Consider the following 14,811-nt stretch of genomic DNA (forward strand, 5'->3'; position numbering starts at 1 on the left):
ACACTTAACTCTAACTCTAACCCTAGCCTAAACCCTAACCCTGCCAGACACCCTGTCCTACTCTGGCTTCTGGGACATCAGGTATTCACACCTAACTCTAACCCTAGCCTAAACCCTAACCCTGCCAGACACCCTGTCCTACTCTGGCTTCTGGGACATCAGGTATTCACACCTAACTCTAACTCTAACCCTAGCCTAAACCCTAACCCTGCCAGACACCCTGTCCTACTCTGGCTTCTGGGACATCAGGTATTCACACCTAACTCTAACCCTAGCCTAAACCCTAACCTTGCCAGACACCCTGTCCTACTCCTGCTTCAGGGAACAACAGGTATTCACACCTAACTCTAGCCTTAATCCTAACCAGGGTTGCGGTCAATTTCACAAATTCCATTTTAATTCCATTCTCTCTCTGTGTAAATTCCATTTATTTTCTATTCAAATTCCAGTTCAGTCTTTGAATTCAGAGATATTTTAATTCCTTGGAATTCCAATGTTAGGTACATTCCAAGAATGCAATTCTCAATTCAATATTATCCTCAACAATTCCACAAATCCCAATTAGAATTAAATTCCCTCAGGCTTTAAGGCTTATCATTTCACTGTTCAGACAGCCTAGCTGTACTAGAAATATAGGGATACAGGTTGAAATGATTAAAAACAAAATCAAATTGAATTCAACGTAAATTATTCACTTCATGAGTGAACTCAGGAATTTAATTTGAATTTCAAAGTAAATTGGACTTAACCCCAACCCTGATCTTAACCCTGCCGGACATCCTTTCCTACTCTGGCTTGAGGGGATGACAGGTATTCACACTAAACATTTCCATTCCTCTCAGATCTCCACCAGTGTCTAGGAGGTAGGGTCTAGGAATCGATTCTGGACAAGGCTGACATGTTATGCTTAGAGCCAGAAAAAACTATGTTGGTGATGGGGTCAGGAAAACCTTAGGGCAACTTTGCTTTGCTACATTAGCAGTATAATAATCCTGTGTTTCCTGTTTCCTGTGTGTAGGTGGTGTGCCAGGCCAATCAGAACGGCTCTCAGGCAGAGTGCGAGCTGGGAAACCCCTTGAAGAGAGATGCTATACTGAAATTCTACATCATCCTCAGCACGTCTGCTATCACCATAGAGACCACGGAACTCACTGTCAACCTCCTGTTGGCTACGTAAGTCCTGGCTGGGCAACTCATTTTCATAGTTGGTCTATTTAATATATCTTAGTTTTCTCATACTCTAAAAAAACACTGTTTATTTTCATATCATGGCAATTCACAAGGTGGATGACTTTGCTTGGTACTAGAGAAATACAACTGTCATTGCACATGGAACGGTATTGCTACTTTCAATATATGTATTCAAATTGAAATAGTCAAAAATGAAGATAGATCTTTTTTCCAGATTGCAATATGATGTGTGTGTGTGTTGTCTCCTCAGTATCAGTGAACAGCGAGACCTGGCCCCAGTCACAGCCGTGGCTAAAATCATCATAGAGCTCCCCCTGGCTGTCAGTGTGTAAGTCACACCCTCATGTCATTGGTGTGTCAAACAAATGTTGCCCCCGGAGGCCACATTCGGTACAGTGAGTCAGTAGGTCAATACACATTCATTGATATTTAACCCAGGATAGTGACAGTTGCTACTGTTTTCAGGGAGTTCTGAGGTACATACAAACAGTAAACTGTAGTACCATAAGGCTCTCAGGCTCTGTCCAGCTGTCCACTGACCCTATCCGCCTGTCTGTCTCTGTGTTGTTTCAGGCTGGCCAGACCACACCAGCTGTTCTTCAGTGGGGCTGTGAAGGGGGAGAGTGCCATGGAGACCCTGGACGATGTGGGGAGTGCTGTGGAGTTTGAGTTTACGGTGAGAGAAGAGGAGAGGAATCAAAAGTCGATGTAGTATGATAATGGCGGTGTTCACTTTAACAATCTCACTGGAATAAAGACCTTTATTCCTGTCAGTATTGAAAGAGATTGTGATAGCTCACATCTCCAAACAGGGCTACTTAATGTTAGATCCCTGACTTCCAAGGCAGTTATAGTCAATTAACTAATCACTGATCATAATCTTGATGTGATTGGCCTGATTGAAACATGGGTTAAGCCTGATGAATTTACTGTGTTAAATGAGGCCTCTCCTCCTGGTTACATTAGTGACCATATCCCTCACGCATCCCGCAAAGGTGGAGGTGTTGCTAACATTTACGATAGAAAATGTATATTTACAAAAACAAAAAGACTGCGTTTTCGTCTTTTGAGCTTCTAGTCAGTCTACTCAATCACTTTTTATACCTACTGTTTACAGGCCTCCTGGGTCATTTACAGTGTTCCTCACTGAGTTCCCTGAATTCCTATCGGACCTTGTAGTCATGGCAGATAATATTCCAATTTTTAGTGACTTTAATATTCACATGGAAAAGTCCACAGGCCACTCCAAAATACTTTTGGGGTCATCATCGAGTCAGTGGATTTTGTCCAACATGTCCTACTCACTGCCACAGTCATACCCTGGACCTAGTTACGTCCTGTGAAATAAATATTGTGGATCTCAATGTTTTTCCTCATAATCCTGGACTATTGGACCACCATTTTATTACGTTTGCAATCACAATAAATAATCTGCTCAGACCGCAACCAAGGATCTCAGACAACCCAAAGATTCCTAGATGCCCTTCCAGACTCCCTCCACCTACCCAAGGATGTCGGTGTACAAAAACCGGTTAACCACCTAACTGAGGAACTAAATGTAAACTTGCATAATACTGTAGATGCAGTCGCACCCCTAAAAACAAAAAACATTTGTCATAAGAAACTAGCTCCCTGGTATACAGAAAATATCCAAGCCCTGAAGCAAGCTTCCAGAAAATTGGAATGGAAATGGCGCTCCACCAAACTGATAGTCTTCCGACTAGCTTGGAAAGACAGTACCGTGCAGTATCCAAGAGCCCTCACTGCTGCTCAATCATCCTATTTTCCCAACCTAATTGAGGAGAATAAAAACAATCCTAAATGTATTTTTGATACTGTCGCAAAGCTAACTAAAAAACAGCATTCCCCAAAAGAGGATGGCTTTCACTTCATCAGTGATGACTTCATGAACTTCTTCGATGAAAAGGTCATGATCATTAAAAAGCAAATTACGGACTCCTCTTTGAATGTGCATATTTCTCCAAAGCTTGGTTGTTCTGAGTCTGCACAACACTGCCTGGACCTACAGTAGGATCAATGGAGACACTCAAGTTTTTTAATCCTATATCTCTTTACACATTCATGAACATAGCCATGGCCTCAAAACCTTTAAGCTGCATCCTGGACCCTATTCCAACTAAACTACTGAAAGAGCTGCTTCCTGTGCTTGGCCCTCCTATGTTGAACATAATAAACGTCTCCCTATCCACCGGATGTGTACCAAACTCACTAAAAGTGGCAGTAATAAAGCCTCTCTTGAAAAAGCCAAACTTTGACGGAGAAAATGAAAAAACTATCAGTCAATATCGAATCTCCCATTCCTCCATAAAAAAAAGCTGTTGCGCAGAAAGTCACTGCCTTCCTGATGACAAATAATGTATACGAAACGCTTCATTGTGGTTTTAGACCCCATCATAGCATTGAATCTGCACTCGTAAATGTGGTAAATTACCTTCAAATGGCGTCAGACCGAGGCTCTGCATCTGTCCTTGTGCTCCTAGACCTTAGTGCTGCTTTTGACACCATCGATCACCACATTCTTTTGGAGAGATTAGAACCCCTAATTGGTCTACACGGACAACTTCTTGCCTGGTTTAGATCTTATCTGTCGGAACGATATCAGTTTGTCTCTGTAAGTTTCGGTGTTCGTCAATGTTCCGTTTTAGGACCACTATTGTCTTCACTATATATTTTACCTCTTGGTGATGTCATTCAGAATCATAATGTTAACTTTCACTGCTATGCAGACAATACACAGCTGTACATTTTGATGAAACATGGTGAAGCCCCAAAATTGCCCACCCTGGAAGCCTGTGTTTCAGACATAAGTAAGTGGATGGCGGCAAATGTTTTACATTTAAACTCGGACTATACAGAGGTGCTTGTTCTAGGTCCCAAGAAAAAAAGAGATCTTCTGTTGGATCTGACAGTTAATCTTGATGGTTGTACAGTCATCTCAAATAAAACTGTGAAGGACCTCGGCTTTACTCTGGACTCTGATCTCTCTTTTGACAAACATATCAAGAATATTTCAAGGACAGCTTTTTTCCATTTTTGTAACACTGCAAAATCTGGTCAGTCATGCACTCTGAGGTGTAAGGCTGAGAGCTCGATGACACAAAGAGTACAGAAGCCTTATATAGTCTAACTATCTTATGCAAGCATATAGAAAACACGTGATCTTGGTATGTGTACATGTGTGGAGAATTCGAGATGAAACTAGGGTAAAAGGTGCAGACTAACTGTGTATTGGTCGTCTCGTTCTGTAGCAACAGCTAGTTATTCTACGCTTCTAGTGAGGTGTCAAAACAACAGTAAATCACTCTAGACAGTTTTTCTGAAGTAGATCAACGGTTCCATGAATTGGGCAAGCAAGCGCCTTTAGCCTGTCTGCCCAGAGGTTGTGTGGTTGCACACACACACACAAGCATTAACTTTTTGGAATGCAAGAAGCTATACAGCCTTAAAAAGGTATTTCATTATACAAGCATTGTCCCTAGAAGTTCTAAATAAACAGCCGGAGGCAGGGCTTTTCTCCAATAGAGCTAAATGTTTATGTAATGGTCTGCCTATCCATGTGAGAGACGCAGACTCGGTCTTGACCTTTAAGTCTTTATTGAAGACTCATCTCTTCAGTAGGTCCTATGATTGAGTGTAGTCTGGCCCAGGGGTGTGAAGGTGAACAGAAAGGCACTGGAGCAACGAACCACCCTTGCTGTCTCTGCCTTGCCGGTTCCCCTCTCTCCAGTGGGATTCTCTGCCTCTAACCCTATTACAGGGGCTGAGTCACTGGCTTACTGGTGCTCTTCCATGCCATCCCTAGAAAGGGGGAGGTCAAATGAGTGAGTTGAATCACTGAAGTGATCTTCCTGTCCGGGCTTGTGACCCCCCCTTGGGTTTATGCGGTGGAGGAGATCTTCGTGGGCTATACTCAGCCTTCTCTCAGGGAAGTAAGTTGTTGGTCTGCGTATATCCCTCTAGTGGTGTGGGGGCTGTGCTTTGGCAAAGTGGGTGGGGTTATATCCTGCCTTGTTGGCCCTGTCCGGGGGTATCGTCGGACGATGCCACAGTGTCTCCTGACCCCTCATGTCTCAGCCTCCAGTATCTAGTTTATGTGTAGGGGGCTAGGGTCAGTCTGTTACATCTGGTGTAATTCTACTGTCTTATCCGGTGTCCTGTGTGAATTTAAGTATGCTCCCTCTAATTCTCTCCCTCTCCTCCCCTCCCGGGGGACCTGAGCCCTAGGACCATGCCTCAGGACTACCTGGACTGATGACTCCTTGCTGTCCCCAGTCCACCTGGTCGTGCTGCTGCTCCACTTTCAACTGTTCTGCCTGAGGCTATGGAACCCTGACCTGTTCACCAGATGTGCTACCTTGTCCCAGACCTGCTGTTTTCTACTCTCTCTCTACCGCACCTTCTGTCTCTATCTGAATGCTTGGCTATGAAAAGCCAACTGACATTTACTCCTGAGGTGCTGACCTGTTGCACCCTCTACAACCACTATGATTATTATTATTTGACCCTGCTGGTCATCTATGAACATTTGAACATCTTGGCCATGTACTGTTATAATCTCCACCCGGCACAGCCAGAAGAGGATTGGCCACCCCTCAGAGCCTGGTTCCTCTCTAGGTCTCTTCCTAGGTTTCTGCCTTTCTAGGGAGTTTTTCCTAGCCACCATGTTTCTTAAAATCTAATCAAATAAAATTTTATTTGTCACATGCGCCGAATACAATAGGTGTAGACCTTAGACCTGTCACAATCACTGTCTTCAAACTCCCTGTCATAAATGAGCCAAGGCGCAGCGTGCATGTAATTCCACATCTTTAATGGAAGTGAAACCTTTCACACAAAAAACAGGTAAACAGAAATCAAACGTGACGCAACTGTGGCACACACAAACACTCACAGAAAATAATAATTACCCACAAACACAGGTGGGAAAACGGCTGCCTAATTATGATCCCCAATCAGAGACAACGATAAACAGCTGCCTCTGATTGGGAACCAACAGAGGCCAACAAAGAAATAGAAACATAGATATGCCCACCCAAGTCACACCCTGACCTAACCAAATAGAGAATAAAAAAGGCTCTCTAAGGTCAGGACATGACAAGACCATAGCACTTTGTGACATCTGCTGATGTAAAAAGGGCTTTATAAATACATTTGATTGATTGATTGATAATGTACCACAGGGATATATTTCTATGGCTGTGGACTTTGGAAGATATAAGATGAAAAGCTATGCAGTGTTGTGAAGAGCGCAATATATGAATATTTTGGTGTGTTTTTGGTGTGTTTTTTTTTCATTCAGTTAACTATTCAACCCTTCATGTTTTGATCAGGTGACCAACACCGGGCCGTCCCTGCAGACGCTAGGCTCCGCCTTCCTCAACATCATGTGGCCTCATGAGCTGTCCAATGGGAAGTGGCTCCTGTACCCCACTGCTCTCCACTTCCATGGCCATCCAGAAACACCCTGTACACCCCACACCTCCCTCAACCCACGGAAGTTCTCCCACAGTTCTCCTTCTGACGACCAGCCACAGGCTGCAGGCCTGAAGGTAGGATTTTAGTGGTCTTGAGCCATATGGGGTTCCATAAATGGAGAAGAATGTTGTCCAGAAATAACCTCATTGGACAAAAAGGGGTACACCTCCTCACACCTATGAGCTAAAGCATAATTATATTGTTTGCCTAAAACTAAGTATTGTTGTGGTTTCATGAGATGTAAAAAAATATATATATATATTTGATAAACGTGATGTAATGTGTGTTGTCCTCTGCTTCATGTCCATGTGAGCAGGCCAGGAGGAAGGGGCGTTCCAACCCAGAAGAAGAGGGCCATGTGATGACCAAGGGCAGTCTGGGTAGGACTACGCCTGCTGTGGCTGCCTCAGAGAGACGCAAGTCACTCAAACTGGTGAGAGAGAGAGTGGGGGAGGGACAGAAAGTGAGAGTGAAGAGGAGGGACAGAAAGTGAGAGTGAGGGAGTAGTGTGTAGTTCCAGTAGTTAGCTACGCCGCTACATGGCTAAAAAGTAATTAACTACCGGAAACACTACCAAGAGTTGAATTTAGTTAAACTACCATCAAGCTACTGTAAAATGTAGTTAAATTACTGGTTGAACTACATGTAGTTCACTGCTCCATAACACTGGTTGTAATCAGGTCAGCACTATAGAAAACATCACATAGCTCACGTGCTACAAACATGCCCCTAGAGCCCTGCACCTCAGCGCATCCATACTGTGAGTTTGATTGAATACCAACCCTGCTATTCTCATCGATGGTCTTCCCAACCCTCTGTGTGTGTGTAGGACTGTCTTCTGGGTTCAGCGCGCTGTGTGCTGTTCCAATGTCCTCTCCACAGCTTCTCTGACTCTGCTGTCCTCAAGATCCAGGGACGCCTTTGGAACAGCACTTTTCTGGAGGTAAAACACCACATCACCTATCACATTATGCTGTTATGTGGTAATATCAAAGACTACTGTTCCCATGATGCAATTCGCCCTACACGACATGTGGTGTAACGGCACCTTCCTGAAGGTAAAACAAACACATCACATTACATTTCTATTTGAGTAATTTAGCAGACACTGTTATCCAGAGTGACTTACAGTAGTAGTGTGTTCATTTTAACATAGCTAGCTGAGACTACATATCCCAATCATAGCAAGTACATTTTCCCTCCAAAAAGTATTTATCATCAAAGTCAGTGTTAGTAGGAAAAAACAAGTGCCTTTTTTTTTAGCTTATAGATACCTTTTTTCTTCTTCAAATAGCTTACAGATAGCATTTTTATCTTAAAATAATTGGTGAGACAACAACATATCACAGACGTAGCAAGAACATTTTCCCTCAGCAAAGTCAGTGCTAGTAGGAAAAAACAAGTGCTTTTTGAGCTTTTAGCTTATAGATAGATAAAACCTGTTCTCACGTATTGTATTATGTGTTTTTAACATAGACTACTGTTCCCATAATGCAATGCACTATGTAGAACTTGTGGTGGTTGATAGAATTGTATGGCCTTGTATGGCTACACAAGTGATGCACTTTGCTAGATGAAGCATCTGGTTATTAAAAGTAGTAATGCTGAGCTTGGTTTCGGCATTAATCAAAGAACAAACATAACACTACCCCTCAACAACACTACCCCTCAACAACACTACCCCTCAACAACACTACCCCTCAACAACACTACCCCTCAACAACACTACCCTTCAACAACACCACCCCTCAACAACAACACCGCTCAACAACACCACCCCTCAACAACACTACCCCTCAACAACACTACCCCTCAACAACACTACCCCTCAACAACACTACCCCTCAACAACACTACCCCTCAACAACACTACCCTTCAACAACACTACCCCTCAACAACACTACCCTTCAACAACACTACCCCTCAACAACAACACCCCTCAACAACACTACCCCTCAACAACACCACCACTCAACAACACTACCCCTCAACAACACTACCCTTCAACAACACCACCCCTCAACAACACCACCCCTCAACAACACCACCCCTCAACAACACCACCCCTCAACAACACTACCCCTCAACAACACTACCCCTCAACAACACTACCCCTCAACAACACTACCCCTCAACAACACCACCGCTCAACAACACCACCCCTCAACAACACTACCCCTCAACAACAACACCCCTCAACAACACTACCCCTCAACAACACCACCGCTCAACAACACTACCCCTCAACAACACTACCCCTCAACAACACTACCCCTCAACAACACCACCGCTCAACAACACCACCCTTCAACAACACTACCCCTCAACAACACTACCCCTCAACAACACTACCCCTCAACAACACCTCTCAACAACAACACCTCTCAACACTGTGGCCATTACTCTGTCACAGCTCCAACCTTTCATGTCTCTGCTTGGCACGTTTTCCTGAAGTACCACTTAATGCAGAGTGTATGTGAAATAGTATCATTTGTATTGCTGAAACAGTAAGTGTGAAAGGGCATAATGAAGGCGTGAGAGCCGATCACAGACTGTAACTACAAGGCAACACGAGGTACACTTTGCATTGTATTTTGGCAATGTATAAATCAGCATATAAAGCCGCCATTATCCGTGCTCCTTGTCATTCATTGTAAATAAAACAATGAGGAATGATTCATAGGAGTTGGCTAAAGCACAAAGTGATCTCGGTCTCTTGCCAGGCTAAATGTAACCTATTATTGACCATCTCATATAAATATATCATTGATAATGTCATTGATCATGTTTGACCAGTGTAATCTCCTCTCCTTAGTAAATGTCTGTGTTGATGAAGTCTTCTCTGCTTCTGCCTGCTCTTTGGGGTCCAGGCTGGCCTGCTATAAAGCACGTTGTGCCAAGACAACTACTGATGTTAAAAGGGATTTCTGTAACCTTTGATGAATACATAATTTATTGCTGTCAGGAGTTTCGTTCAGACCTGGAGTTACTGGTCAGAGCCACACTAATGTCCTTCACCTAGTAAATGACTAGTGTTAATCTTCTTTATCCTTTCTTCTCTTTCTCTCTCTCTCTCTCTCTCTCTCTCTCCTCCTCTTTTCTCTCTCTCTCCTCCTCTTTTCTCTCTCTCTCCTCTCCTCTTTTCTCTCTCTCTTCCTGTCTCCCTCTCTCTCTCCTCCTCTTTTTTTCCTCTCTCTCTCTCTCCTCTCTCTCTCTCTCTCTCCTCTCCTCCTTTCTCTCTCTCTTTCTCTCTCTCTTTCTCTCTCTCTATCTCTCTCTCTCTCTCTCTCTCTCTCTCTCTTCTCTCTCCCTCTCTCTCTCTCTCTCTCTCTCTCTCTCTCTCCTCCTCTTTTCTCTCTCTCTCTCCCTCTCTCTCTCCTCTCCTATTTTCTCTCTCTCTCTCCCTCTCTATCTCTCTCCTCCTCTTTTTTCTTCTTCTTTCCTCTCCTCTTTTTCATCCCTCTCTTCTCATCTCTCTCTCCGGCAGGAGTTCCCATCAGTCAGTGTTCTGGAGCTGCTGGTTAGAGCCAACATCACAGTCAAGTCCAGCATCAAACACCTGGTGCTGAGGGATGCTGCTGCACAGGTAACAAACACACACTGAGACACTCACACACTGAGACACTCACACACTGAGACACACACACACTGAGACACACACACACACTGAGACACACACACACTGAGACACACACACACACTGAGACACACACTGAGACACACACTGAGACACACACACACACTGAGACACACACACACACTGAGACACACACACACACACTGAGACACACACGCACACTGAGACACACACACACACTGAGACACACACGCACACTGAGACACACACACACTGAGACACACACACACACACACTGAGACACACACACACACACTGAGACACACACACACTGAGACACACACACACACTGAGACACACACACACACACACACACTGAGACACACACACACACACACTGAGACACACACACACACTGAAAGACACACACACACTGAGACACACACACTGAGAGACACACACTGAGACACACACACACACACTGAGACACACACTGAGACACACACACACACTGAGACACACACACACACACACACACTGAAAGACACACACACACTGAGACACACACTGAGAGACACACACTGAGACACACACACACACTGAGATGCACACACACTGAGACACACACACACACTGAGACAACACACACACTGAGAGACACACACACTGAGAGACACACACTGAGACACACACACACACGCACACACACACACACTGAGAGACACACACTGAGAAACACACACACACACACACTGAGACACACACACTGAGAGACACACACCGAGAGACACACACTGAGACACACACACACACTGACAGACACACACACTTTTAACTATTAACATGAATACCTAGAGCATGAGTTTGTCCTGATCACATGACCTGACCAGGAAAAGACTCTGTGTTCTAACTACTAGTGACACATACACAGTAAAGACAAGACACTTCACAATAAAACACTCATTGCTTTATATTACTGTGTTTTCCCTGTAGGTCCCAGTGATGATTTACCCAGAGGTTGGTCTGACTGCCCAGTACTGGATCCCCTGGTGGTGGATTCTCATAGCCATCCTGGCTGGTATCCTGGTGCTGGCTCTGCTGGTCTGCATCCTCTGGAAGGTACCAACACCTAGCATAACACAGAATAAACACCTCTATTACTGCTCATCCATATCTCTATTATCCTGGTGCTGGCTCTGCTGGTCTGCATTCCGTAGAAAATACAACACACATCACATGACTTACCGTACCTATGGTACATTAGTTAATGTACCTACATACAATATAAATACACCAGTATGTGGACACCCCTTCAAATTCATGGATTCAGCTATTTCAGATGTAAAAAAAAGAATCGAGCACACAGCCATGCAATCTCCATAGACAAACATCGGCAGCGTCAACGTGGCACCGTCAAAGGATGCCACCTTTCCAACAAGTCAGTTCATACAATTTCTGCCCTGCTAGAGCTGCCCCGGTCAACTGTAAGTGCTGTTATTGTGAAGTGGAACCGTCTAGGAGCAACAACGTCTCAGCCGCGAAGTGGTATGCCACACAAGCTCACAGAACAGGACCATCGAGTGCTGAAGCGCATAGCGAGTAAAAATCGTCTGTCCTCGGTTGCAACGCTCACTACTGAGTTCCAAACTGCCTCTGGAACCAGCGTCAGAACAAGAACTGTTCGTCAGGGGGCTTCATGAATTGAGTTTCCATGGCCGAGCAGCTGCACACAAGCCCAAGATCACCATGTGCAATGCCAAGCGTCGGCTGGAGTGGTGTAAAGCTCGCCGCCATTGGACTCTGAAGCAGTGGAAACGTGTTCTCTGGAGTGATGACTATCTGGCAGTCCGACGAATGCATCTGGGTTTGACGCATGGCAGGAGAACGCCACCTGCCCCAATGCATAGTGCCAACTGTAAAGTTTGGTGGAGGAGGAGTAATGGTCTGGGGCTGTTTTTCATGGTTCATGCTTGGCCCCTTAGTTCCAGTGAAGGGAAATCTTAACGCTACATCATACAATAACATTCTAGACGATTCTGTGCTCCGAACTTTGCGGCAACAGTTTGGGGAAGGCCCTTTCCTGTTGCAGCATGAAAATGCCCCCACGCACAAAGTGATGTCCATAAAGAAATGGATTTTCGAGATCGGTGTGGAAGAACTTGACTGGCCTCTATAGAGCCCTGACCTCAATGAACACCTCTGGGATGAACTGGAACACCGACTGCGAACCAGTCCTCATTGCCCGACATCACTCCCAGAAGAGTGGAGGCTGTTATAGCAGACACACACTGGAGCGACCACACTGGGAGACCAACATCCATATTAAAGCCCTGATTATGGAATGAGATGTTTGACGAGCAGGTGTCCACATCCTGTTGGTGATGTGGTGTATCTCTATTATCCTGGCTGGCATCCTGCTGCTGGCTCTGCTGGCCTGCATACTCTGGAAGAAAGAAAACGGGTTAATTTTTATTTTTATTCTCACATCCACCGGATAGCTGTGGTGAAATGTGTTGTTTTACACATACAAAAAATGTACATCAGCCAACTTACATCTATTTCCATTATTATCTTATCATTCAATGTCTTTGATATTGCCATCTATGCCATCTCTTTGTGACAAGTCTGCTCTCTCCTCTAGTCCATCTCTCCTTCTCTCTCCTCTAGTCCATCTCTCCTCCCCTCTCTTCTCTAGCCCATCTCTCCTCTCCTCTCTTCTCTAGTCTATCTCTCCTCCCCTCTCTTCTGTAGTCCTCCTCTCTCTTCTCTAGTCTATCTCTCCTCCCCTCTCTTCTCTAGCCCACCTCTCCTCTCCTCCCCTCTCTTCTCTAGCCCATCTCTCCTCTCCTCCCCTCTCTTCTCTAGCCCATCTCTCCTCTCCTCCCCTCTCTTCTCTAGCCCATCTCTCCTCTCCTCCCCTCTCTTCTCTAGTCTATCTCTCCTCCCCTCTCTTCTCTAGTCCATCTCTCCTCCCCTCTCTTTTGTAGTCCATCTCTCCTCCCCTCTCTTTTGTAGTCCATCTCTCCTCCCCTCTCTTCTCTAGTCCATCTCTCCTCTCCTCCCCTCTTCTCTAGCCCATCTCTCCTCTCCTCCCCTCTCTTCTGTAGTCCATCTCTCCTCCCCTCTCTTCTCTAGTCCATCTCTCTTCCCCTCTCTTCTCTTCTCTAGTTCTCCTCTCTCTTCTCTAGTTCATCTATCTTCCCCTCTCTTCTCTAGTCCATGTCTCCCCTCTTTTCTGTAGTCCTCTCTCTTTTCTAGTCCATCTCTCCTCCTCTCTCTTTTCTAGTCCATCTCTCCTGCCCTCTCTTCTCTTGTCCATCTCTCCTCTTCTTTACTTTTTTCAAACGGCGTTCTCTCTCTTCCTCCCTCCACATCTCTGTTGTAACTCCCTCTCCTCCTCCTCCTCCTCCTCCCCAGTGTGGGTTCTTCAAGCGTACAGAGCGCCGCCCGCAGTACGAAACAGAGTACTACCACGCCCACATGCATGCTCAGCCCTCTGAGGTTGAGAAGCAGGCGTCAGACCAATAGGTTCCTGCCCTCTCCTCTCTCCAAGTGGTAAAGCCATGCACCCTGGCCTGCTCTGTACCTTGGCCTGCTCTGCACCGGCCTGTCAGTGCTGTGACTTTGCCTGAGTTGTGATCTGTAAACCTCTGTATACCTGAAACAAGTTCATCCTGGCGTTGTAGGAGGTTGTTTACATGTTCTCTTCCTGATGAGATTGTCCTTCCTGTTCTATTCATGAATAATCTCATTTCATCTGGTCATATGTCTCCTGATTAGATTAGGTTAGAATGCCAGAAAGAACTTGTTTCTTGTTTCTCACAAAATGGCGGTGCAAGAGTGTGTTGACAGCATATGGGTATTATGCTGTGTGGTGTGTTTACTTTGCTTGTTGTGTGTCACCTGCTTTATTCAAACTTTAGGCAAATCACCTGGATGTTTTTGGCTTTTGTGGCACATGCACAATGTTTCATAATCAGCAACCAAAAACCTTCCTTGGGTTGCATAGCAACATCAACCTAGTCTCTCTCTCTCTCTCTCTCTCCCAAAGTGTGGTTTCTTCCGTCGGGTCCAGTATGAAGACAAAGTGCCTCAGTACCATGCAGTGAAGATCCCCCGTCAAGACCGGCCCCAGTTCCAGCAGAGCCAGCAGAAGGCAGGGATCCTCCAGAAGAAGGAGTGGGCCACACACTGGAGCGACGGAAGCTCCTGAACAACATCAACAAACAAGGACTAGAATAACAACAAACACCCATTCAACCCTATGGCACTCACTAACTCTGCAGTGGAACAAACGTGTGCAGACTGACTGTGTCACAACACTGTTGTGCACATTGAGGCTATGTCCCGATTCTTCACCCTTCTTCTGAAGTGTGCACACTTCCCATCATGGATTTATCAATGGTGAAAACTCACTTAAGCCAATGCTATTCTACTGTATTCTACTGTATTCTACTTTTAGAATGACTGAATCAATATTCTGGACTGCTACTGCTGACTGACTATCTGACTGACTGACTGACTATCTGACTGACTGACTGACTAT

At 45.1% G+C, this 14,811-nt stretch overlaps 1 protein-coding gene across 3 annotated transcripts in view; it reads left to right on the forward strand.

Annotated features, from left to right (window-relative positions):
* Nucleotides 1-14,811, forward strand: part of LOC115150057 (integrin alpha-7) — a 77,022-nt gene extending 62,211 nt beyond the window's left edge. For 2 of the 3 annotated variants that reach the window (XM_029692958.1, XM_029692959.1), the window contains exons 14-22: nt 1,019-1,173; nt 1,442-1,519; nt 1,765-1,867; nt 6,543-6,761; nt 7,004-7,120; nt 7,517-7,630; nt 10,176-10,274; nt 11,259-11,384; nt 14,317-14,811. In XM_029692958.1, the coding sequence (XP_029548818.1) occupies nt 1,019-1,173; nt 1,442-1,519; nt 1,765-1,867; nt 6,543-6,761; nt 7,004-7,120; nt 7,517-7,630; nt 10,176-10,274; nt 11,259-11,384; nt 14,317-14,478 (1,173 nt within the window). In that variant the 3' untranslated portion in view covers nt 14,479-14,811. Of the gene's footprint in view, nt 1-1,018; nt 1,174-1,441; nt 1,520-1,764; nt 1,868-6,542; nt 6,762-7,003; nt 7,121-7,516; nt 7,631-10,175; nt 10,275-11,258; nt 11,385-13,682; nt 13,821-14,316 lie in introns of all 3 variants that reach the window. The other variant, XM_029692960.1, reaches the window with a different exon arrangement.

The sequence above is a fragment of the Salmo trutta genome, chromosome 16, assembly GCF_901001165.1.
Source record: "Salmo trutta chromosome 16, fSalTru1.1, whole genome shotgun sequence".
NCBI classification, from domain to species: Eukaryota; Metazoa; Chordata; class Actinopteri; order Salmoniformes; family Salmonidae; genus Salmo; species Salmo trutta.